A 27,244-nucleotide genomic window follows, 5' to 3' on the forward strand; every position below is an offset into this window, starting at 1 on the left:
GAGTGCTGGCCTAGTTGACAAGGTGGTGATCAGTCACAGGTTGGACTCGATGATTGTGGAGGTTTTTTCCAACTCTAATGATTCCATGGTTCTATTTCTGACGTGTTTTGAGTGGAGATAACAGATTTGGTGGTAGAGATACGGACCAAAGCTGAGCCCCACTAGATGGAGCCCACACCACATCTCGGGGCAGCTTTGCTTTATCTTTGAGTATTGTTTGCTGCAGCTGGCACCTCAGTTCTTCACCAGCTTTGAAAGTATGGAAGAGGACACAAGATTTATTCTTCAGGCTTTCTGCAGGCACAGACAGTGAGCATGTTCATCAGTTACAGAAACTTGATACTTGAAAGTCTTGGGGTATTTGTAGTACATGCAGCCTATTGTGCAGACATCTGATTTCCACACAGATCTTATTATCAGGTCAGGACTTTTGATCTGATCTAGCTGCTAATTGTATAGGAGAATAAAATTCTCCTTAAAAATGTAGCAGTCATTTTAAGTATGTAATAGGTACTGGTGTTCTGTAATATCAGAAAATAAACAAAAGGCTGTGTTTTATTGAACCCTGTATGGCTTGAAAATTTCAAATGTGTCAAGTAGACAGGGCTAGCTAGATTGGCAGTACCAGTTGAAGGTGGAGAGATTTAGGGAGTTCTGGGTAACAGGACCTTCACACACAATCTGAAGAGAAGTAGAAATTATGTTCCCCCTGTGGGAGAGCCTGATTGAATAAATGCATACAATCTAATGAAACAAAAACTCAATACACTACATTAAATTTTGATGTCAGTAGATTCTGTTAGACTGTGTGATAGCTGAAATTCCATCATTTATCACTCTGGGGCCAGCTACTTGTTAGTTTCAAATTGATCTCATTCCAGTTCTGTATCAGCAGGTAGTCCCTGAGTGGAGATGAACTTGGTGTTTACTGTTGTTTGTACAGCTTAAAGTCTGCTTCCTCAGTGAAATTGGGACATGGATGTAGGGGTAGTGGCAAAACAGTGTCATGATCTATCATGATGTTTCCAGAAATAAAATTGGGACTTTTTAGTTGCCTTTGTGCTATGAAAGCAGACATGTGGTGATGAAAATATGCTGCCCATTTTAGGTATGTCAGACTGTGGGATTTCTTCTGCAGCCAGGGGCTTCCAGAGGGGAACTGGGTGATGAGGCTTAAATAAGGATGTAAGTAAATACATCTGAGAAGGTGGAGGGGATTTTCCAGTCAGTCACTTTTTTTATAGTGGCTGTAATTCAAATAGGAAATTTTAGCTTTGTATTCCTTCTTTTCTCCTAACTGGTTTTCTTTAGTGGATCTATATTTCCTGCAATGAAATGATTAATCAGGGAAACAGTTTGAGTTGCTTTGAGCTTTAAATATTATTTTCCAACAGCGTTTCAAATTGAATATATGAATGCTTTTGGAATCTGTATTTTTTCTTCACTAAGGGATAGTTATTTGTCTTACTTTTGCAACAGCATTGTTGCTTTATTTTATTTCTGTCACTTAAGAATAAATGTGATCAGAGTAGAAAATGAGGAGCAAAGATTGGTTTGTTGAGGATCCCCCAAAAGTAATTTGTTGTGCAGAGATTAAAAACAAGTAAGTCTTTTTTGTAATTAGTTTTAGGAAAAAAAATCAAACATAGATTTGTACATCAGAATGGTAGTGAACACTATTTACAAATATGTTGAAAAGATGACTTGCATGAACTATAAAACTGATTATCTGTGATAAGGAATTGTTATACATTGAAAACAATTCAGATCCTTATGAATAGCTTCTGGAAGGTCTATTAGGATATCATATGATGGTCTAATGCAGTGAGCTGTAACCTTGCAGGCTGCCATAGAAAGGAGACAGCTACAATAAGATTGTCACCTTCTGTACCAAATTTCTGTGTGGTATTTTCTGTCAGATGCTTGTTTACCCTGGCTGCATTTAATTGGGAGCTGTGCCATTGAGCCTGAGAGGATATAATTGGTGTGCTGAGAGGCAGAATCAACTTTTGCTGTGATGACTTTCATGTTGCAGCTGCTCCTGGGTGTTTACACAAATGCTGTAATTTCATTCCCTTTGTGGCTCCCACTTACCTCTGATAAGCCTGAAAGGGCTGTTGTGCAGTGGGAGGGAAGCTCAGGGGAGGTGTGTACGTGCTGTCAAGAAGGCAGGAAGAGATGGGTTTGTGCTCATGTGAATTCCCACACTAGGTCTGGGCTAAGCAGGGATTTTTCATATTCTTCTAGCACATAGGGGACAACAAAGAGGAAGTAGCCCATTCATCTCAGTGTTCTTATGCAGCTGAATGAGGCAGTGCTATTTGGAAGGAACCTTGAACATTGGGCTCTAACTCTTATCTTTTAGATTGATACTTTTTTTTTCTGTACAGCTCTGGCTCTCCTTCCAACTCCATGATTTGCCCCAAAGGCCTAAGTGACCCAAAGGGGGCTTTGGGTATGTGTCAGTCCTGTTCTGTCAGCCCAGGATGAGTGTGCCATCTCCCTCCTCTACCTCTGTTCCCATGGGTGTTGGCTGAGTCCTGCCAGCAGTGCCCGCTGTGGGCACAGGCTGTGAGCGGGCAGCGCTGCACATGCACATCACAGTGAGTGCCTGCAAGCACCTTCCTGTTCCTCACAGTCACAGTGAGCGCCTGCAAGCACCTTCCTGTTCCTCACAGTCACAGTGAGTGCCTGCAAGCACCTTCCTGTTCCTCACAGTCACAGTGAGTGCCTGCAAGCACCTTCCTGTTCCTCACAGTCACAGTGAGCGCCTGCAAGCACCTTCCTGTTCCTCACAGTCACAGTGAGCACCTGCAAGCACCTTCCTGTTCCTCACAGTCACAGTGAGCGCCTGCAAGCACCTTCCTGTTCCTCACAGTGCCTCCCAAGGCTGCAGCCACAGCAGTTCCTGGCTCAGGGGTTATTTGTAAACTCAGAGGCCAAACAAATTGTGTGCAATCCAGAGTACACAGAGATACCAGACACAATACTGAGAAAGGCTGTCCTGTTTAGAAGGGTTTCAAGGGGATTTCCAATCTTTGAAACTGCAGGGGAAATATTCAAACCCATCAGGCATAGCAACAGATAGATTTAAGAGTGATCCACCAAGATGCCTTTAAAAAAAGAACTGGCTGGATTTCAGCTGGACAGCTGAATTTTATTTCACACTTAATATTCATTCCTGTGTTTTTCTGCTGATACCAAGAAGCATTGCCAAAAACAAAGCAATCCCCATAACATTGTATTTTATGAAACTGTTAAAATGTTTTCACTTCTCTAAAATACACCCTGTTTGATAATAGGGGTAGTTACATTATAATTAAGTGCAGCATAATATTCTGTTAATCAGAATTTGCTGTTTTCTTGCACTTGAGGATGTTGTCATTAAACAAGAGAGGAAGCACTGCTTTTTCTGCTGTACAAAGCTTAAAGTATTGTAACTTCTTCTGGAAAAAATACATGTTGAACATTGTAGTTTTACTTTTTTTAATTTAACTAGTGTCTCTCCATCATTCCTGAAGTGAACAAAAACTTTATTGTTCAGGGGAAGTGACAAACAGCCTTTTCTGCAGTGATTTGAATACATTTTAATGTGGGGTTTTTTAATTCTTATTTCTGAGCTCTGTACATTGGCAGGAATATAATAGCCTTTTTTGTATTTGTAAGTCCTCTGTGAATTTGCTCATGTATCTCCTTTGTGTGTTAGATTACTTTGGGTTTTGGCATTTAGGTAGTAGACCTTTTTGGTTTGAGAATTTAGCTAATGCCATGATTTTTATTTCTAGTTGCCAACATATTTCTTATTTAGACTTAAGAAGAAAAATATTCAAGAGATTCAATTTTTCTGTGATTTTAAACTTGTCATGCACTTAGGACTGTTACAGACATTAAAATTATTTCCAAAGACTCATGTGGATTAGTCTCATTGCTCTTACTGCTTGTTTAGCTATATTTTCTGTGTTTTGAAATATTTATATCTGTTATCATGTTTAACATAGTATCTGTAAATACTAGTAATGAATTCTTTCCCTCATTTTTGTTGTGGTCTTGAACTTGTAATCTATATGTACACTAGAATGGGAAGAAAAACTTATATTTCTGTTCTATAAATCTATAAATGTATTTACAGAAGCTGAAATAGTATTGTCTTGCCAAATAGTACTATTTTCATATTTATGACAGCTGCTTTTTCAAATACTTCTTGCTATGTAAACCAGACTTTTGAAGTCTGGAGGTACACTTATTTAAAAGAACTTTAAATTAATTATTTAAAGTAGCAAAACTAGTAATTTTTTTCTTGCTTGCCTTTTCAAACAATAATTCCTAATGTTCTGGTTTTTTACAACCAACCTCTCTTGCTTTGCTGTAATATTCCGGGCTAAGAGTTAGTTTCATAAAATGTTGTTTCATCATTTAGCCAGTTAGCATAGTCAGGGCTACATGTGGGAAGAGGTGATCCCAGTATTCCCACCTGCTACCAATCTCATTCCATTTCCTGGCTGCATTTTCATGCCAGGACAGTCCTCTGTGTTGTAACCTCAGCAGAGGGACTGGTGGAGCCTAAGAACTGTTGTATGGGCTGAGTTCATCCACTTGGGTCTTTCTCCATGTGCTAAGATGTGTGCATGGGTGGGTGAGGGAACAAAGGCAGGAATGAATGGCTGAGGAAAGGGAGAAGGTGGAAACACCCCTTTCTGGGCAGCACCAGTACATACCAGTATAAGCTGGTGGTGAAATAGTGCATGAGCCACCCAGCTGGTGTGGAATGCAGAAAAATGCAACTCTTCGTGCTTTTGCCAAGATATGAATGGACTGGAGCCACCCACACCCTAGTGATTAAACAAGAAATTATTTAAAAACTCTTAAATTCTTTACATCAGTATAAATTCCATCATGGATTTGGTTATAGCTGGCTTTTTCTTTTAGTTGATTTGGTCAAGTGTGTATCCATTTGTGAAGAAAAGATTTTTTAATAAAAGGCGCAGTGATTAATTTTTAAAGGTCACATAGTTGGCATTCCCCTGTTTTCCCAGTAAGGCAATGAATGAAATCAGGTGGGTTTTTTAAAATTCCCTTTTCTTTTGTTCATGTTGTGAAACAGGATACCACTGGAGCCATTGTGCTGTGTGTGTGGGGGAAGCCCTGCAGTGAGGTAACAGCCCTGATGTATTGCAGTGCTCCTCTGCAGAACCTGAGCCTCATGGAGGGTCATGTCAATAAGCAATACAAAATGTGGTTTTAGCTTAGTTCCTTCAGTTTGAGTCATGTTTTCGAGTCCATAAGGAAAATGGACTTTTCCTTAAAAACTTTGTGAGATGAACCCAGTCAGACCAAGTTCGAAATCAGAGTAAGGTTTGCTGTGTTTATTTTGGTGCTGTTACCTGGAGGGGCCGGGAGGGAGGGAGAGAGGGAGATGTGTTTTGTTACTTGTTGGTTTATTGAAGGAGTTCATCAGAAGTGCCCCTGTCCTGTTGAGCAGGATGTTTCCAGTAAATGCTCCTGTGGCATACACCACCTGTGGGGTGTATGTAGATCACACATTGCAGTCTCCATTTGGAAGGGTCAGCCTTTGTGTATAGCTTGTTTATTTTTGCCTAAACCAACCTGACTCCTGGGGATGGTCCTGTGCAGGGCTAAGAGAGTTGGGCTCAATGATCCCTGTGAGTCCCTTTCAACTCAGCATATTCTAGGATTCTGCAACCTGCATGTCATCGTTGTACTGCATTGATAGCCATTGTGTGTGAGTTCACTTGATTAGTTCTACTCTAACTGCAGCTGTGCTCTACTTCATTTACTGCTCAGAAAGAAAGCCTTTAATTTCTTACAGCAGTTAGCTAATGGGGGGGATATCTTTAGGGAACTGTGGATGAATCATCTGTTTACTCCTGTGCCTGAAGTAAGGGATGCATAAAATCCAGACAAATCCCAATCCTTAAAAGATCAGCATTCTTTGAATTGTCTACTTTCTCTCTTTGTAGTGGGTTGGTCTTGGTTGGACACCAGGTGCCCACCAAGCTGCTCTATCACTCCTCTCAACAGGACAAGGTTAGGGGTATAAAATGAGATGGAAAAACACTTGTGAATCAGGATAGAGACAGTTTATTAAAGCAAGAGCAAAGGCTGCATGCAGAAGTGAAAAAAAAAAAAATGTGTTCTCTACTTCACATTCCAGGTGATGTCCAGCCACTCCCTGGGAAGTAGAGCTTCAGTAGGCATAGCAGTTGCTCCAGAAAACAATGGTCATAATAATAAACACCCCCCCTTGCCCCCTTCTTTCTCCTGGGTGTTCCTTGAGGAGGTGTCACATGGATGGAATATCCCTTTGGTCAGGTTGAGTCAGCTGTCCTGGGGATGTCCCCTCCCAAGATTTTGCCCACCACCAGCCTACTGATGAGGGGGAATGTTGGAGACACAGCCTTAGTGCTGTGGGGAGCATTAACTCCAGCTCAGCCAGACCCAGTACACTCACACCATGAAAGTCTTTGGGTATTTATATTGTGTCTGGATGAGGTAGCCTGCTGCTTATTGCCAGGCTTTGCCCTTTTCCTTCCCTGTGTCCAGAGAGGATGAGAAATAAGGCAGCTCAAAAACTGTCTCTCAGGGGAGGAGACCTTCTCTGTCATTCTTGATGTATTTTTTTTTTCTGGAAAAAAGAAAGAACACACTCTCACGCGCAGCTGGGGAAATATGGGTGGTGAGGAGAAAATAAACTGACCCTTGGGAGTTTTAGTCTGTCTGAGGCTTTTTATTGGAGTCTTCTGTAGTTGGTGACATGAATTAAAGTTGGCCATTTGTCTTCTGCACTTTGCTATTAACTCCTCACTTCCCTGCCTGATTAAGTCTCCTTGCCACCAGCAAACCTTCCCTGCCTGTTTTGCACAGATTGTGCCTAGAGAAGCAAAGCATTGAGCTGATCTGGGAGGCTGCCAGGGCACGCTGGCTGGCAGGCATCTGTTCAGAATGTTGGGAGACATGGACAGGAGGAGATGGTGCAGGAACATGCAGTGGCCAAGGGAATGACACTGAAAAAGCTGCAGCATCACCCAGCTCCAGGAGTAAACCCCAGAGAGCCCGGAGATGCTTTCTGGGGAGTGCCGAGCCTATCCTGGTGCCTCTCAGCAGGACCCTTCTGGCAGCCCTGCACCATCTGCTCTTCTGGAAGATGAGAGGGATCCAAGCCAAGAGTGGGCAGAGGAGAGTGCAGACCTACTGAACCCCTCTGCTGCTTCCCCAGCTCATGCTGTAGTATTCCCTGAACAAAACAGTCTACTCTGCCCATCAGGGAAAACCACCTTTTCAGGAACTGCTCTATAACCATTGTCACTTGAAGCAAAATACCACCTGAAAAACTCTCTGCAAAGTGCTTGGTTTGTATTGAACTGAGTCCATAAAGACAGGATTACTTGTACAGTTTGCTTCTTAAAAATGTCTTGACTGGAACTATGTTACTTCAAATAATATTGCCAGTTGTTAGCACTGAGAAAATAATGCTGTGTTGGAATGTTTACCACATGTTTCTCCTGCTTCCACTTTTTGTTTTTTCTGTTTTCACTCATCTTTGCCTCAGAGCTTTTCTATCTTAATTTCATTTAGGCTGCATGTGTTCTGCTTCTTTTCATCTCCCACATTTCAGACAGCCATCCAGTATTGCAGTGATGGCTCACCAGATTTTGAACCATGGAGTTCCATGGGTGGTGTAAGCCCAGAAGTCAGGAATCCATGTTGTTTGGTTTTGCACTTGTTTGTACTTGCTATCCCTGCCACTGCCTTTCCTAGTGACTTCCTTCTATGTCTTGGTGTCCCTGTCAGATGGCAATGAGAATTTTTATTCATCTATGGAAAATACATTGAGATTAGGGCAGAGGAGTGGGGAAAATGCTTCACAAGTGCCAACAACTTATTTTTGTTTTAGATGATAATTTCCTTGTCCAGTGTTTTATACTTTCTCAGTAGTAACATTTATTTAAGCTGTGGAGAAATGAAAGAATACATAACAGGTGATTGATTTCCAGGGTGCTAGACTGAGGCCTGTGTTGTCCATGTTCTTACCACTGTGCTTTTGACTGGTGCACCTCTGTTCACCTGGAAAGTATTCCTGAAATTTTATCAGCTGAGTGAGCCATCTTATCTTGCTTGGTTTGTACTCTTAGTACTAGTAGCCCTTTTCCTAGTATAATTTGTCATAAGCATTCCAACGAAATTTGAAGTGATCATTTGTTACTGCCTGACAGCATTGTATATCTGGAAAAATGCTTTCTTTCATTTCTTTCTCCAAGGAAGAATTGTATATGCTCTGTATGTTTTTGGGTGCTGAGGCAGTGGCTTTTATTTAGATGTATGTTGCCATATTGCTACATGGAAGAAGGCAAGATTAGAAGAATACTTCTTGAATCCTTTGCAGAAGGCATGAAATATTGTCTTGAGTTCCTGTGAAAGTTAATTTATAGCCTGGATTGTGAAGGCTCTGTCAGTGATAAATAAATCTTACTTGTTACTAGAAAGGTAATTTATGCAATTAGGTCACTGCCCATCAGGATAATTCAGAGTTCTTGGTCTTATGAAAAACAGTCAGAAGCAAACAGTACAACTCCTATGCAAGTGTCTGCAAAAAAGCTACTAAATCTTTCCCCAAAAATCAAGGGAGAAATTCCTGAGGATTTTATTATAGCTCTGTAGTCTGTTCTTCTTTTATGGACTCTCAAACCTAAAGCAGTTGTGATTTCCTTATGAAGGAAAAACTGGATGTTTTGCTCAATCAGTGCATTACATTTCTGACCTAGTATGAAAGTTCATGGTTTTAGCCTTAAAGCCACGTGTTTCTCACAGATAGAGTACTGTCTTTCTAAATGGATGTTTATTTAAATATTGACTGGCATTCAGAGATTTCATCATTCTTTCAGAGAACCTAAGTATGATCATTATTTTTCATTTGGATATGTTAAGAGCTAGTAGTGGTGAAGCTGTCTACTGGACTGTAAAGTTGCTTTGTCAGCAGCTGCTGTGGGACAGTGACTATAGCATGTAACTTTATGGAAGTGCACAGCTCAGATTGTAATTTTGAAAATTTGGATAACTGCAAGGTTTTGGGTTTCGGTTGTAATGTAATTTTTGGTTGTAATGGTTTTATGGGACGTATCCAATGTAAGACTTATGGCTTAAAAGATGGGGTGGATTTTTTTTGGTGTGGTTGTTAATGATGTGAAGTGTAGCCAACAAAGGAAAAGTGAGACATTTGGGCTTTGTTTCCTTTTTAAATAAAAATTGAATGGAATTTATTTCTATTAAACTCAGTATATTATTCCCTTGTGTTTATTTATTTATTTATTTCAGGAATTGGAGGCCTTTCAAACATTTGTTGAAAATCGACTTCCGTTTGATATTGTTATTGATGGACTCAATGTTTCCCACATAAAACCCAGAAAGATGCAGTGTGAAAATGTAAGTGCTGATTAAATATTCATTGTTTTGTGTATACTGATTGTAAAACAGTGAGTGCCTCGTTATTAGTTATCCTCTAGAGAAAATGAGCAAATACTTTGTCGCACATTCACAATGAAGTTCAAAGAGTTATCTGAGTTTCACAAATTAAAAATTACTAGTGGGAAGATGGTTCTTCTAGATATTTGCCTGTATTAGCTGTAAAATGTCATACATTTCCTCATATATTCAGTGTTTATAGTTACAGCTAAGGTGTCAATAATAACATAATTACAGAAACTATGTGATTGTGTAAGTTTTCATAGTAATAGGGATTTGGGGGAATTGGGTAAATCTGCTGTGTAGAAAATTTAGTCTAATATAGTTATGCTGGTAAAAGTTGTCATTAAAATAACCCCTTGCTTAGTTCAAACCACATCCTGTACACATTTAAAAATTATTTCATTTCCTATTGCTTTGAGACTTGAGTCCTGTTTAACAAGGGTGGCTCAAACTGGTTTCAATTCTTTCCATTTGATTTGTAGAAGAAAAATCCTGCTCCTTTGTCAGTGAGAAACCTATGTTTGAGACTTCTTGATACTCCCTTGTAGCACTTCACTAAGAATTGGCTTAAGATTATTGGGTTTTTTTGTCAATCAAATTTACTCTAAATTAGGAGTAGCAAAGTAGCTGCTCACACATATTTCAAAGCCAAAGAATTTAAATTTTCACACTCTCAAAATTAAAATTAATTTATAGATGAGCTTGTTAATAAAAGAAGAAATTCACTTTTGTTCATTACAAGAAATACATTTTAGTTCTAAGAATTACTTTAAAGCTATTGTTAGGAAGTAATATATACTGATCTATGTAGATAAAAGTGAGCTGAGGAGGTTAGATAAAACTTGCTGAAAAGTGTGTCACAGTGGCAGTGTAGTTGCATGAGATACTGTCTCGCAAAGAGAGCACTTTACTTACTACAAAAATAGCAAAAAAAGTTCACAATTTGTTCGGGTGGGATCAGGGAGGAAGTTTTAATTATCTGAGAAGAATTCCAGGCAGAACATAGTGGCACAATGTTTTAACATGTAGAAAGACAGATCTGTGCTGCCAAAGATGAGGAGGGGAAAAGAATGTCCTTGCTCAGTGCATGCCTTTCCCGCTGTGGGAGCTTGAAACAGGATTCTGAATGGAAACTGGAGGCAATCAAACAAAGAGCCAACCTGATTTTGGCAGATAATTACTCCTGATTTCTGATCAGAAATCTTGCTAGGAGGTATTAGCATGCTGAACAGCATAAATTGCCTTTCAGTTTCTCCTTAACTTGGGCTGCAGTGGAAGCACTTTGGGATCCATGATGCCAAAGAGCTCCAGGAGGATTCAGTGGAGGCATCAGCTTTCATTTAGGTTGTTCCATATAGGTGCAGGCCAAATTTCTCTTGAATCCCAGCTGTTTACTGATTAGGAGGATTTTGGGAAGACCTGCCTTTCCTTCCTACACAAAGAACAGTAACTTGGGCTCACCCCAGCTTATCTAGAAGAGGGTTCTCTTAGCTAAAATTTACTTGTCCTATGAGTTAAGTTGCTGTGAATGATTATTACATTTTGTCATGCACCAAAAATGTTAATCATTAGGGTTTCTGCCAGTCTTTTTCTGCTCCTGTTTTCTGGATCCTGTTTTTTGGGAGTATGGAGTCATTACATGAGAGATTGGAGAAGCCCATTATTTCTGCCATAGACCTGTAGATACTCACGGGCTGAATAGTTCCTGTTTTGGCATGGGAAGTTTATATTTGCACTCTAAACAACAAAATAGCTGCTTCACTACCCAAAAGAAATAATCTTCTAGACACATGGACTACTAAAGACTTTTCCCTGCATTGATCCTCTCAACTAACTGGGATCTTTTTAATTTTTTTAATGCTAGATGTCATTATACACAATAACAGTGTTAACTACTGAGTTTATAGTTTTTCCAAGTGGAAACATAGTTTAAATGCGAGATCATTCTGGATGCTGGCCGATCCTGTTTTATTTCTTCATGACTCTGAACTTCTTTGTTGTAATATGTCAAAAAAGGGCTGGTTTTGTTCTTATTTTGGATCCTTCTAACAAGAAGCATGCATTCTTGTTTTCTGACTTTTTTTTCAAGACTGCTAAAAACAGAAAGAAACCCACAAAGCAGAGCAGAGCAATCCTTTCTTCTGTCTCCAAACTCTTTTCAGACGAGGGAGGGGAAGGCCACAGTGATCTGTTGATGTGTTGCTTTCCTGGTTATGGTGTTGCTGCCAGGCAGTCTCCCTTCTGTGAATGCTGACCTCCCTGAATGCTGTAGTCTGTCCTTTGAGGCTGGCTCTGCCACAAAACATCCTTTTCTGGAGGCTCCTGTCCTCACACCGTGACAGCCAGATGGAAAATGTGGAGTGGCACACATGGGGCATTTACAGCCTGCCTTGTGAGGCTCCTCAGTCTGCACAGGGAAGCACAGTGCTGAACTGAGAAGATGGAGAACAGAAATAACGTGAGAGAAGTGGGAGGCAGAGCACAAAGGATGGAAAAAGCCAAGAGTGAAGGCTACTGAGGTCAAGCTGGCTGGGGTAGCATGAGAGTAACATTTTGAAGAGAGGTGTGCTGTGACTTCTCCTGCTTGACTAGAGAGGTGGTAAATGAGCAGTGTTTCTGAGGACCTATGTTAAAGCTGTCCAGCCTGCCAGAAGCTGAATTATTTAACTTGTCAAAAAGCTAAATTATTTTGAGTCTCCAAGTGTGGGTCAGTCTGTGTCCTTTTCAAGGGTTGATTACTGCATCTATTAGACCCAGTCAGGATATTGTTTTATAAACTTTTCTGTTAGAGGATGTAGTTAGTATGCAGTGTGGTTGAAAGAGAAAATGAGATTGTTGCTGTGTTTCTAACACACTTTGAAGTGTTACTATTTGCAAATTATTAGTTTCTTTGAAACCTGTCCCTTATGGGATTTAGAGAGAATGGCAAAATAGAGGGTGTTGTTGAACACAAGAGAAGGCCTAAGATTTATGTGACAAAAACACAGTAATTTAAATGCATTCTGGTCTAAATTTAAATGTAACAAAAAGTGCTGTTCAACTTCATGACTTAGCTTCCAGAACTGCAGCTGTTCTGCTGAAGAACAAGACTCTAGCTAACTCTTAGTCATATGATTAGAATAAGAATACATTGATGAAATTTTCCTCTCTGTTTCAAACAGCCTAACATTGGTAATTCCATGTCTTAGGCATCTTGGGGAGTGGCAAGGCACAGGTATCTTGAGGGATAAGAGGAGACAGAAAAAAAAGCAAAAGTTGAAGGTAAAATTTTTACTCATTTAATTCCCAAAGTGTTCTGACATTCTAGAAAGCTAGATATGTGACTTCCCAGGCAACTTCAGTCCTCATAGCCAGCACTTAGCAAATAATTACGAATATTATTGACTTGACAGATGTACTGGAACATCCTGTGGCAGTTTCTCTGATTTACGACACTCTTGGTTTGTAAATATAATCCCCAGTTGCCCTTTTGTCCAGGTGGGTTTTATTCTTGGCCTGTTTCCTGGTAGAAATTATGATGTGGCTGCATAAATTACTCAATTCCTGAAAAAAAAAATAAATAAGGAGGCAGCATGAAGATAAGAAGAAAGATTTTTTTGAGGTCTAGGGAATGGTGAGCCCATTTGATTTGAAGGCACTGCACAGATAGTGACTGTAAAACTGCAACACCAGACAGCACCTCCTTTCAATCCATTGCTTCCTTACTATAGCATTTTAAATTAGACATTAAAGTTGACTCCATATTAAAAGATATTGTAGAATGGAAAGTATTTTTGCCATATTGTCAATAGAAAAAAATTCCAAATCTCCCTAAAGTCTAAAATGGTTCAGCCTTGTCATCTGCTGCTGCTGTACCTGATGGGTTTTGCCTGACTGAGTCAGTCACTGTTCTGCAAACTTGTGGCTTGTAAACAGAGCTGTCCTGGCAGTTTAAGTAAGCAAGGTTGGTTCAGGCTGTGTCATGACGTGTTATCCTTTCCTCCAGATGTATCTAATTACATAAATCCTTACCCAACACAATCACATTTGGTACTCTCTGTAGTGCTCTCACCTTTCACCTTGTAAAGGTCAAGAGAGGGAATTTCCACACACTAACTGTCCGTTTCTCCTGCTGAACAAACTGTTACATAGTTCTTAAGTGGATGTTTTCCTGTTTATGACAATTTTCTGCAGAAGTATTCCTTTGAAATGAGAGGGAGTCCCAGTACAAGCAGGAGAGCTAGGCTCTAGAGACTGCTCTTGGATTGCAGGAGGGGAGTGAAGACATTTTGCTCTGCTTCAGCTACCCCTGAGCTGTGGAGGAGCAGGGTGGGAGGTGAAAGAGGGGTGAGGGAGCATGATCTGCAGGAACAGACTGAAGAGCATTTTGCTATTCTTAATTTACAATGAGTTTGGTATGTTTTAAATTAAGTATGCAGCCAGGCCCTTGTTTTTAGCTGTGCCCATCTGGTGTTAGAAGTAACTGAATATTTATTTCAAATGTGTGTTGGATCAAAGCTAACTCACTATTCCCTTCTGCAAACAGTTTGGCAGTTGGGGTCAGCTCTGTCCTAACTTTACCCTCTCTAATCTCTGTATTAAATCCAGACATCTAATGATTGGTGAAATAGTTCCAGACTGAGTTACTCAAGGCTGACAATGCACAAAGGAATAGTTTTTGCTCTTGCCAGATAATTTAAAGTGATCTCTTCTAAACTTAATCAGCACATCTATAAATGGACTACATGAGTTTTTATAATTCCCATATAAATTGCAATAGGCCTGTAGAATAGCTGAGGAAGCCAGGTCCTTGCTGTTCCTTCCCATCCCAGTCTGCTGGCAGCGGCCAGCACTCCACATCTCTGCCCTGAAGCAGCAGTCAGCTCCTGCCAGGAAAGGCACCAGAGCTGCCCCCTGCACCCCTCACAGGCTGGCACAGAAAGCCAGGCTGTGGCTGCTGGAATGGGAGTGCTCTGTGGCAGGGGCAGGGAACACCTCATGTTTTGTTCCTCTTTCTTGTCTCCTCCTGGGAAAGAGCAGCAGGCTTGTTGAGTGGAGATTGCCCTCTGAACTGGGGAAGGGAATTTTTCAGTAATAATACATGTGTCTAAACATTACTGCATTTTCTTTTTCTGTATGTTAAAGATCTAAAATTATATTTAACAGGAGGATTCAAGGTTTAAAACTCACATTCTACTTTTAGTTATTCTAGTAGTTCTGTAGTAGTTATTGCTGGACTCCTGGCTACATTAGCAGTAGAGAAGAGAGTGGGTAGAGAGAGGTTGCAGTTCTGACAGGAAAGCTGGTAGTGGAAAAAAAGTTCCATCAAGATAAGGAAGAAAAATAGGACATAGGATAGTAGTCTACAGGAAAATGGTGAATGGTCCTGTTAAATTCTTGAAAAAACCCAGCTTTGGCCACAGAATTAAAGAACCTTGATGAATTACACTTTGTGAATTCAGCTCAGAGCCATTGCTCTGGTATGTACTGTATTCAATTTGCAAGGCTTATTTTCCAAGTATAAGGACAATTATTAATACAAGAAAACCTCAACTCTTCAAATAAAGGCAAAAATTTTAAAAAGAAGAAAAAAATAAAAACAGGACATCTGTGACCCACAATTCTCTTAAAATTCTCTTAGCTTAATAACCCAGATCAATTTTAAAACATAATTTTTCTTCTTTGAAATCTCTGCATAATGCCTATAATGTGATGAAACAAGGACAACAAAAAACATACTGGAGCTTGTAGTGTTTGAGAAGAATAGTGAATACAACTTTCTCTCCTGAGTTCCAGTTACTAAACCATTTTTGAGGCCGTGAGACACGCAAAAAAATCAGCTCCTGTGCACACAACTATAGCTGACAGATACACATACTGGTATGCTCAGGTTTTCATGAGATAATCTTTGAGTCTTCAAGTCAGACTTAACTGTGCAACATGCCTAAAAAATCATCTGTACAGTTATTGAGAGAGTGATGCTTTGTACAAAACATTAGCTCCACTCCATGAGCTGTCCTACAAAACAAGCAGTTATTAATAAATTTAACTCCAAAAACTCATCCATGGGAAAGAATTTTTTTCTTCTCTGACTCCTTTGTCAGCATCTGTGATTTGTTCAAGTACTTTACTGTCTGTAAATGAAGCAAGAATGAAGTAGATCCATGAGTCATTCTCTGTTCAGAATCAATACATCCAACAGAGGTCTTATTTGTCACACTGTGACAGTTCATCAATTCTGCCTCCGACCACCTCTTGTCTTACCACTCAACAAAGCAGTCAGACGTGTTTGTTCACTTGCTCTCTGCCTTTTCCATCTCTTTTTTTTCCCCCTGTCTTCTACTGGTGGTTCAAGTTTGCATTTCCATGATAACAAAACATTTGGCCTGTTGTTCATGACTGGAGAGATTTTTATCTTTGCAACATGTGTTTCATTCTTTAGACCTGTACTTTCATTTCCTGTAAGTACTGCACAAACCATAAAGATGTTTTGGTGTTTTCATTGAAAATCACCTTCGCTGTTTGTGTAACATGATCTTAGAAGAGAAAGAAGATCAAGCAGTAAGGGATATTCTTGAAACTTCTCCTATTTTTAGTGGTGGAGATTCATGAGTGAAATATTCAGCATTGCATCCATATCTCATCAGTTACTTTCTGAGGGTTCCTTGGATATCCCAGCAGAAGAAATCAGTTCTTCTCTGAAGGCACGTCTCAGAGATCAATACTAACCTGCTGAAATCTGTCCCTTCTATGTTGGGGCCATCCTAAAATAGCATAGCTCAAGCTCAAGAATTGGGGTCACCAGATGCAGAAGAACAAGGCTGTTCCAAGAGAGCTGAAGGAGATAGACTCAGTTGCCAGTGGAACCTCGAGGGAAGGCCTGGCCTGCAAGTTCTCCTCTCCCTGCAGCTCTTCTGAAACCTGGCAGCTCCTGGTTGTGGCTAGAAGAGAAATAAGAGGGCATTTAATATATTCAGCTTTGTATACCTGTACACTGTAAGTGCAGATGTATTGGACATCAGGGTGTCAGAGGTTCCAGAAGTATCCTGCAGTTGGTTGGCATGGATGCTTCCACCCAGGAAATGCCTGTGTTGCCCACACACCTTGAGCCACCAACTCTGGCTCTTCCCATAGCACTGTCCCTCACTGCCTCTGCAGCACTGCCACAGGAGAGTAGGGGGTAGGTGGGACATCTTAAGAAGGGAAACACAAGGTCAGACTTGTGAATACAGGGAAAACTTTCTCAAAACTTTTAAATTTCCAACGTTGTGAAATGGGAGAGGGGAAGCTGACAGGATTCCCTGAGTAAATGCCTCATCAATTGGCTGTAAACAATTATTTTTCTTTTCAGAGGTTTCTGCTCTAGTTTTCCATTTCCTGGTGAGAATAGAGCAGCAGAAATTGATCAAGTTAAAGAAATCTGACTATCAGACAATTTGACAGGTTCTGCCTGTTACCTTCTCTCAGAGTCAGATTCTTCTTGGTGTTGCCTCCTGTTACTATTTGCAGCATTTGTTTCTGTCTATAAGATTAATAAAAACCCATGTGGCTAAATTAATTATCTCTATTGGTTTCCATCTGGTGTTTATGATTTTTACCTTTGTATTTGGTGATAATAGAAATCAAAAGTTAATGGTAGTACAGGAGCACCCAAGCACCAATCATATCTTTTTTTACCAAGTGAATTTGCATCACATCTTTCATAATAAGATTCTTCTAATCACTAGGAATATAAACTTGAAATTCAGCAGGGCAGAGTGAACCTGCCTTGATGATTCATGTCCCAGTGAACTTAGTAACTGGCAAACAGGTTGGTTGTTGTATGTTGTAGAGAAGTCTAAAATCTGGATGATAAAATCAAATGAACATGTCTTCTGAACTGGATGAGTTTCTATCTTGCTGTTTTCACTTTGTCCCTTAGAAACCTCAAGATGGGGCTTTTCTCTGGGCAGCTCAACTGCTTCACATAATCATGAATTGTTAGTGTGGCAGTAAGAGGTGTGCTGGGCCTCCAAATTGGAAACCTGATCTTTGGGGAACTGAACTGCTTCTTTAGAAGTGATTTTCATATGAAAAATCTCCATAGTAGTGAGAGGCTATGGGAAGCAGGCCAGAAAATGTAAAGGCTGAGTTACTATAGTCCAGTCCTCTGTGAGAACAAATATTTGATTTGAATGTGAGAAGTGCTGGTTTCACTGTCATCTTAAAAGCAGCATAGGTAATCCTCAGGACGATGATTGTGTTCATTCATGTACACCTGGGTTTATTTGTGTACTTGAAAAGCTACCAATTTTGGTACACACTTGACTTTCACATTTAATAAGCTATTTCTAGTAAAAGTAGGAAAGAAAACATATTTGAAAGTTGTGTTATCTGAAAGTGAAAAGGTACAAAAGCCTAAAGTCCATTTGGAATTATCTATGAAGCTGTGAAAGCCTAGTTTTTTGAACAGTATGTTATTCCAAAGGATCTTCACATATTGACATGATGTTTAATGATCTAACATTCCATTAAGCTACATTTGTTGTTTTTTCTCTAGTTACATTCTATTTGTAAAGCAGGATTGGAAGAGACATTTATGTATAAGTAAATATACTTAAATTGAGATTATTAAATTATTATAACCTGCAATGAAGTTTAAAACTGCGGTTAAAGTAATTTTATTTTTTTAATCTAGACTCATAGAAAATCAAGTACAATTGTAAACAGCTTTTAATCTAAATCTCTTCATAAACTGATTGTTTTGTGTTGTCTGGAACATGGAAATAGGAACTCCTATTTGAATCTAGGAGACTGATTTCACCAGAATTAAAATTCCATTCTAGGGATGACAATCGTGCTGGCAGTATTCTTGCTTGAAACCAATTCACAAGAATTCCTGTTTCAAACAATTTCTGAAAAATGGTAAGAGCTCTTCTTACTCAAAATACCATTGCCCATTAGAGGTGACATTCTGTATCAAACACTTCTTAATGTAGACCTCACCTTTTGCTGGTATTGATTTTGTACATCAGATACAGACATAAAAGGGAAGAGGCTATGCCTATTCTACTTTTTACTTATTTTGTTTCAGGGTACATTTGTGCAGTTCTTCCAAATAAGGGAGGGGAAACGAGGCAAGGCAAAAAACCTTAGGGTCAAAATAAAATAGTCCCCATGCTAATTCAGGCTTATGCCTTTATCTGTGGTGTTAATCTAAATTAGATCAAATGAGATTAAACTCATATGTTCACTTGTGCTAATATAAGGAGGAGATCTCATTCAGGTATCTGTCTCTTCTCTGAGGACTGCTACCAGAGCTGTGCCATTAAACTGGTATTGTACATGCTGAGACTTGAAACAGTGTTGTTGCTAGGTATCATGTGAGGAACAGGAGTGATGCAGTAAGAGCACCAGTACCAGGGACATAGTAAGATGACTATGGCTACCTTTGCTGCTGCTGTTCTTCACAAAGTAACTCTTGTACAATAGAAATCTTCACTCCCATCCTTCAAGAAAAATGCCTAACTGAAGATCTTAAAACCATTAGATGAAGGAACAACCTTTTAAGGCATAATTTGTGTTGGTGTTCTCATTTTTCTGTAGATCTCCATAAGGCAAACATTCAAATCTTCTATTCTGTAGAAGATAATAGTAATAATACTGTTATTATTTCCTAAATATGATGCCCCAAAATTACATTTTAAAATCATTTGGAATATTTTATCTCTGGCATTGTAGTTATTTGCCCCATATCATTGTTAGGAAACCTTTTTCTTAATGAGAAATTCTCTATTTCAAGTATTTTACATATTTACTGCTAATCTTTACATGCATCTACTGATTTTTCCTTTCCACCCAGAGATGCTAGCTTGTGATGCTGTTTCTTCCTGATTTGTTATTCATTGGTCAGTTCTTTAATGATCTGAATAGTTCTTTTCACAGTTCTAGCTGGATATATGCATTGAATTATAGTGAGTCAAAAGCTAAAGAGGTTGTCAAAATTATGTAATCATTAGGTACTCTATTTCCAACCAGTTTAATGAAGAATTAATTCCTTCTTCTAATTTTTTTGAATAGTTTCTACCATTTCCAGCTGCTGTATTGTCCTCTCATTGCACAGTGCTTCCTGTAGTGACTGTTAAAACTGAACCTGTGCTTGTCACATGGTTAATACCAACTTACCTCTTAGATAAATCAGAAAATATTAGTGATGATTTTGCCTGTCCTTATTGTCCAGCATTTATCCACTTACCTGCTCGCTTCTATGCTTGGCAAAAAGGAAGCAGTGAGTTGGCAGTAATATTTCTTCTGCCTCTAATATTTTGAATTTTTGACTCTTGAGCTTTTAAGGAGTCCAGTTGACATGTCTGAGCAAGCTGTGTACAGTGTGTGCCTTAAGCTCTCTAACAGCAGCTAAAAGCCTGTTCAGTTCCACTGCTTCTGAAGTAGTTGTTATTCATTAATTTTTCCTGACTTATGTGGTTTACCAGTGTGGTAATACTGATCTTGTTGGTGCCTTCTCTCCTTTTTTATTTCCTAATTCTGTGATACTTTGGTAAACCAGATAGTGCTTACACTATACACTAAAAAAAAAGAAGTATGATGCAGGTGTTTGTTAAAGCTGTGGTTCTCTGGAGTTTGAGCTTCTACACTCAGTGCAAGCTTAAGAAAAGGACACTGGAATACCTGTTTCTTGACTACTGCCTGTACTACTACTTGATTGATTGATTGTTTGGTTGATAGGAGTTTTCTTCCACCACAGCCCTAAGTTGTCACACATTTGGATAAATAAAATGAAGTAGTAGTAAGAGGGTTGCAAGTAATCATAGAGCAGCACCAGACAGTCCTAGTGAGGTGATTTGGTGGTGTTTTGCCATGCTCCCTGTGAGGAGCAGTTACCCTGGGCTCGTCCATCATTAATGTCACTACTCTGCTTTCATCATCAGAAGTCACATCCTCCATGTCCCTGTAAAACACTGCACTGAGCTGTGTAAATCTGTTGGTGGGGAATGGCCATACATCTCAATAGGGAGAGGAAGTGTCCTAAAGAATTGGAGGGTTTTGACATTTTCACTTCTAGTTTATATGTATGTATCTGCATATCATGCCTTTAAGAGTGAAATCTCTTAACTTTCCATTGAATGGGCATTCCCAAATGGGCTTTCAGAAATTTGAATGCTATAGGTTAGGGATTTCTTTTTTGTCATCCCACCCACTCTCATTTCCACAAGCCTATTTAGTCTACCAGCCTAATTAACATAACCTTAACATAACCAGTAATAAAACACAATTTTAACCATTTGCCATCTGATAAATTTGGTAAACAAAACACTTCTGAAATTATAGTTCTGTTTTGAACTTGAGCACTGATGTTCAGTTCTGGGGGGATGCTCCAGAGTTGTTAGCTGGGTATCTGCATCTTTTCCATGGAAATGGACAAAAGAGGGCAAGATGCAACATAATTCCTCAAAAGTGCTGCCTGATATAGTCACATAGATGAAAACTGCAATTCTGGAAACTGTAATTCTGTGTCCCCAAGCTAAAAGTTGCTTTGAAAAATAGATCCTTTTATGAAATAGGGCTGGGGCTTGGGAGTGGTTCCTACTTGGCTTCTGTTGCCCAAGCCTTTCATATTTTCATATTCACAAGCTTGTTTCTCTTGACAAGGGGAAAAAATGGATAAGTACACAAAGTTTTTCATATAATTCGTTGTTCCTAGGAGGCCAAGCCTTTTGACAAATGTCAAGGATAATCTATAATTAATTTATGGGAGCTGACAATATCATCTATTTGTCAAATTGCTGTATCTTTAAAGTTAACAAAAAATGCTTCAGATAAAACAGTGACCTGCCCAGTGTCTAGCTATTGAGTATTGCAGACTGCTGCCAATATACTTACATGAAAAGCATCAAAGTACAAAAATTAGATCTTGTGAATTTTAGCTATCATGGTGGGCTTTCACAGACTTCACTGCCTAGGATGTCCAGGCATGGACACTGCTGGCAGTGCTACTAGTAGTAAAATGGCATGAGTCTGCAATGATCAAAATTAATGGCTGTGTAAGATAAATAATGCTGACCCTCATTTTACATCAGCTGCATTACACTGCATCAGATTTTTGTTGGTTTTGTAGGAACAGTGAGTTTCTTGCCAGGGTAAGCCTTGATCCAGCTGAGACAGTTGAATTTCTCTCTCATGGTACTGGCAGTGCAAGGTGTGCTGATGGATGTGAACGTCCCCTGGGGTTTTTCCAGTCTGCTAAATACCAGTTATGCTCTCAGCAATATTAAACAGATTCCCTCCTGGGTTCCTCCTTGCTGAAAGCCTTGCTTTCGTGGTTGGCCCAGGACAGATAGGTCTGACTCTGACCACGCAGCTGCTCCTCCATCTCAGACCTTTGTGCTTTAGTTTGCTTCTGCTGATTTTTGTAGTGTTGAAGAATAACATTTTATATGTTCTCTTTCATATTAAAGAACATTTTCCTCTTTCTGACCTTCACAGAGAAATCACCACTCATTTCAGTAGTGTTTGTTAATGTATTTATGTGCTAAGAGCTGCAAAGGTTCTTATTGAAACAATTGTTTTCAAAGGTGTATAGAAGTTTTGAAGGTAACCTCTGTATAATAATCAGCAGCAGGAAACTGGAAAATAATACTGAGAAACAGCAGAAAGATAGTGTGAAAATTGTGTTATAAATATTTGCTGCATGTTGTACTCTGATGCTTTTTTGCAACTGCAACTTGTCAGTTTACTGATGTTTCCTTGGTTATCATGTCATTCTACCTGGATGTCTGTTGTCCTGTGAGCTTAGAAATAGTCCTTATGTTACAGTGTTTCTGGAGCTGTCAAGTTTATTAAAATGTGGGATGTCTCTGCAGAAGCACAGGTTTAATATACCATAACAGCATCATGCCTGTGCCTGCTGTAACAGCGATGTCCCCAGCTGCTGCAGGACTTTCCTCAAAGGACAAAAGTATTGTCTGGGACTTTAGGACATGGGGAAAACACTTAGCATCAGACAAGATCTGTCACTCTGTACAGACATGTGCATAGGACAGTGGTGAGAGCTGCAGTGTTAGTACCTTTTAAACTGTCAGTTTCAGTCTGACAAAGCCATTTCAGTCCTGCCCCGAGTTATTTCCTATCTATGGAAAGGATCAGTCAAGCTTGTGCTTTCATTTTTGCAACATCCCATTACCACTGCCACCACCGCCACCCAGAGATGCTGCTCACATTTTGGATTTTCAGCACTTAAATACAGCTTCTGACCCACGCTGAAAATCTTAAAACTGGCACAGCTCCATTGGGCTTACAAACGTTCCTTTAAACATCTACATTGTTTCTAGTTCATTTCCTATGGCTACATTTTAACATTGTTTCTAAAATGAAACATGCTGGGAGAAACTCCCTTATTTCCTTAAAGTCTTTGTGTACACTGTTCTGATAATTGTAGAAAAGCAAGAGTACCAATGTCATTGCAAACACTGCATTTCCAGTGAAAGAAGGCAGACCCCTGAAGCTGTGACTTCAGTTGGGAAAATTATTCCATTTACAGTCAGTGGCTCTGACAGGTAAAGTTCCACATCTGAATCTTACGCAAGAATAAGTAAAACCTCATAGCTTTTCATTTTTATTTGACTTTCTTCTTCAAGAATATAGAGATGATGTATGTGTAATATTGGTGCAATGAAACAATGTGTAGTGATCAGTAAGAAAATACTGTAAAAGAAACAGCAGTGCAAGCAGAAAGAATTCAAGGATGGGAACAAAGGATAGTATAGATATGTGGAAATGCAAAGGGAACACTTTCAGGTTTTACATGTTTCTTTTCCTACTTTTGTATAATCGCTGGTAGGCAGTATCACCTAACTCCTCTCCTTGGTGTGGGGGGGTTAAGACCTTTTAATATTTTGTAAATCTTCAGGTTTTGGTACAAAATAGTCGTCTCTCAGGAGATATCTGGGTAAAATCAAATCCACATAAGCTGCCCCTTATGTATTGTCAAGATCTTGGTATTTATTCTTTTTTACAAGAAAGAAGATGAGCAAAAGGAGAGGTAAAAGTATATACAGTGTTAATCAGCTATGGAGAAAAAATATCTCAAAGATCAGAAAATGACAAATACCTTTGTCCTTTTACATGACTCTAGAAAGGAAGACATTCAGAAAATTCAAATTTATAAACAAAAATGCTTTAGTGCCAACCCACAACTGCAACAGAAAAAGTTAAATTTTAATTAAAATATAAAAAGTTAGTTGTTAGCACTGGGCTGTAGTTAATGGTGAATTGGACATTTCCCACTCGCTACCCCAGAGAAATGCTGCTTTGGATTTCAGATTCACCCTTCTCTTCCGTCATTATTCCTACTTCATAATTGCTGACACAGCATCAAAGGGTCTGCTTGTACATTTAAATCAACATTACCTTTTTCAGTCAGTGATTGGGAAAGAAAAAGGTATTGTAGTTGCTTAACAAAACTTTTGGATTTAGAAACTTCACTGGCACTGAAGTAACTTGCAGTATTCAACTTCCAAAAATGCAGTATTCAACTTCTTCAGTATTCAACTGAAGAATATTTGTTTATTTCTTGAATTGTAAGAGTCAGAAAAAATTACTTGTTCTTCTCTTTTGCAACTTGTACTGTGAAATTCAGCAATTCCTCAAATGTCCATATCTTCTTAATCATCATTTCTAGAGCTCTTTGCATTATTCATTTAACAGCATGCTAACTATTGTCACTACCCATTTTTCTTTTTTTATTTGTGGATGAACTTCATTTGTCTGTACATCATGATGTTAAAAATATTACCATTCAAAAGCAGAGACATTCAAAAAGTGTGAGCAAGAATATTCACACTAAAAGGTTTCTCAGGTGTAAGGTCTGACATAGTGGCTGAGATCTTTTTAAGATGACAGTCCTTTCTAAAATGCCAGATTCCAAAAATCCAATGGCTCTTCCACATGATGATCCCCTGCCTACCTCCCCATCCATCATATCATACACACACTTTAATTCCATGTTAAAGTTGTGTGTATATGTCTTCACTCTCTGCATGCATCCCACTGTGATTCTGTTAATTCTCTTAGGAAATACTGCTTCACTGTCCATCAGATTACTTCTTGTGCCTTTTGGGAATAAGACTGAGCAGAATATGACTGTAATTAAATAGAAAATACCTATTTCAAAGCCTTCTTTTTTATATGGCTCTGCTGGGAAGGATAGGCACCTATCCCGCCCTATCTGCACAGGAGAAATTCATAAAACTCCTACCAAATCTGAGATTGATTTACACAGTTTTGGTTTGTATTGTGATGTTCTCTGAGTAGAGTAAAAGACAGGGGTGGCTCTTCAAGATTGTTTGAAATCGGAAACTTTGCCTACAGTTTATAATATAGCAAAATGCAGTGTCAGGGACTATTTACAAACATGTTACTCCTGCATTCAGAATTGTTTCAGGGATTGTCTTGAGCAAATTGCATTTTCAATTGAATTCAAATGGAATTGTAATTAAAGATATCCCCATTACTGGCATAACAGCCAGGGTATCATGAATACAGAAAAATATAAATTGTGCTATTGCTTCTGTATCTGACCTGAATATATTTGCAGTTACTTTGGTTCATTCTCCCCACTACTCAGGATTCAAGATGGTTCATTAGCTTGGTCACAGTCCATGGAGTATTGCTCTAGTCAGTTTGACCTGAAAGTAATGTGTTTACATTCAGCCAGTGTTACAACTGAGCCAAGTCCTCCAGGCAGTGGGAACACTGGATTGTGCAGGAGCACCAGGTGTCTTGGTACACACTTGGTACCAGTCAGTTTGCACCTGGCTGCAAAAGCATCTTCAGTCTCTGAATACAGACTACTCTGCAAGTAGCACAGCTGTAGTTGGGAATTGCCTCATCTGAGCAAATTGAGGCTACTGTACCATCCTCAATCTATATTAAATCAACTTGAGAATCTGCTTCTGTGGTTTAATTTTCGTGCTCAATCAATAATCTGCCTTTGATTAATAGTGCTGACTGTTCAGAGTAAAAGCTAACATCTAAAAGTGAACTGCAAATTTTAATGAATTGTGATAGGGAGTTAAGACATATCTCTAGTGAATGTGTCAAGAGAGGATAAGTCAATTCCAGGTGCAGAGTCAATGCAGACAGGTTAAAACATGTTAAACATTGTGTGATAGCCATCACTGATGTGTGAAGAGCTGTCACTGGGAGAGTTTTGCATGATGATGTGTTACATCAATTTCAATACTCTTACTGTGACACAGGACACAAATATTCCCTACAATATTGTTTCTGCAGTATTGCAGAGATCCTTGGTGTTGTAAGGGATAATTCCCAGGAGTTACCTGCTGACTGTCTAAAGAGCAGAAAGTAAATCAGGCTGATTAATCTCTGTGACTGTTACTTATTCATCCTTCACTGCTTTCCCTTTGAAGTAGCTATGCCCATGCTAGTAAGGGACAGATAAACTCCAGAGAAATCAAGAAGCATGTATACTGCCCCTGTATTGAGTTAAGAGGACTTGAGACTAATTTACACTGTGTCGTCCATAATGATGTAGAGAATATAAGAAGCATTTGTGTTTGGTGCTGTGGTAATGATCTTGAATGTGGATTGGTGAAATTACCAGGCTCAGTGAGAAAGTCCAGCCTTTCTTGCAAGCAGCACACATGCCTTCCTTGAGTAGCTGGCTGGGGCAGAAATCTCTGGCTTCTCATCGTGTCTCTCTCCTGTATGTGGGACTGAAGTAAACAGCTTTTTATTGAGCTTATTTTCTTGATCTACAGTATGGAAAAAGTGACCAAAAATGGTGAAACTCTTAAGTCAAATAAATGTAGTCATGACAGGAATTCATTCATAGAGTCATAGAATGCCCTGAGTTGGAAGGGACCTACAAGGATCATCGAAGTCCCAACTCCTGGCCCGGTGCAGGACACCCCAAGAACTGCACCTTGTCTCTGACAGTGTAGCCCAAATGCTTTTTGGACTCTGTCAGGCTTGGTGCTATGACCACTTCCGTGGGGAGCCTGTTCCAGTGCTCAACCACCCTCTGGGTGAAGAAGCTTTTCCCAATGTCCAGTCTTAACCTCCCTTACCCAGTTTCAGGCCATTCCTTGGGTCCTGTCACTGGTCACCAAAGAGATCAGTGTCTGCCCCTCCACTTCCCCCTCTCCCATGGAAGCTGTAGCTGCAGTGAGGGCTCCTCTCTGTCTCCTCCAGGCTGAACAGACCAAGTGACCTCCGTGCTGCTCATGTAGCTTCACCTCCAGCCCACCATCTTCATTGCTCTCTTTTGGATGCTCTCTAACAGCTTAATATTTTTTTTAATATTGTGGCAGCCAAAACTGTACCCAGGACTCAAGGTGAGGCCACACTAGTGAAAAGTAAAGTGGGACAATCACCTTTTTTGACTGGCTCCAATTGCTGACTAAACTTTGGAGACAGTGATCATGGCCAGCCCTGCCTGACAGTACAGCAATAGCAGCTCTGAACCTGTGGTCTGTGTTGGGGTTTCTTGTGCATTTTTATGGCTTTGGTTGGATGGGAGACAGCACTAACAATAGGTGAAAAGAGCAGTAATAGAGCAGTTTGTTGCTCTTATTAGCAGATGACCTGTAGGTGAGTTTTGCTTTTAAATGGCACTTAGTGAACCCAAATGTTTAAGCAATGTCAAACATGATTTATTCATAAAAAATGTGATTTAAATATTTTTGGTGGTTACTTACTTCTTCATGCTCTGTGCGTAAATGGGTGAGTCACCTTTTGCTGAATCACTGAATGGTGTGCCTCCCAG

General features: G+C 39.5%; 1 protein-coding gene across 4 annotated transcripts in view; it reads left to right on the plus strand.

Annotated features, from left to right (window-relative positions):
• Positions 1–27,244, plus strand: part of PRORP (protein only RNase P catalytic subunit) — a 39,401-nt gene that overhangs the window by 6,193 nt on the left and 5,964 nt on the right. For all 4 annotated transcript variants that reach the window (XM_054275699.1, XM_054275701.1, XM_054275702.1 and 1 more), the window contains one exon: positions 9,331–9,438. In XM_054275699.1, the coding sequence (XP_054131674.1) occupies positions 9,331–9,438 (108 nt within the window). The remainder of the gene's footprint in view (positions 1–9,330; positions 9,439–27,244) is intronic.

The sequence above is a fragment of the Melozone crissalis genome, unplaced genomic scaffold (genome assembly GCF_028551555.1).
Source record: "Melozone crissalis strain CALT ecotype California unplaced genomic scaffold, PUWL_Pcris_2 ptg000018l_1, whole genome shotgun sequence".
NCBI lineage: Eukaryota > Metazoa > Chordata > Aves > Passeriformes > Passerellidae > Melozone > Melozone crissalis.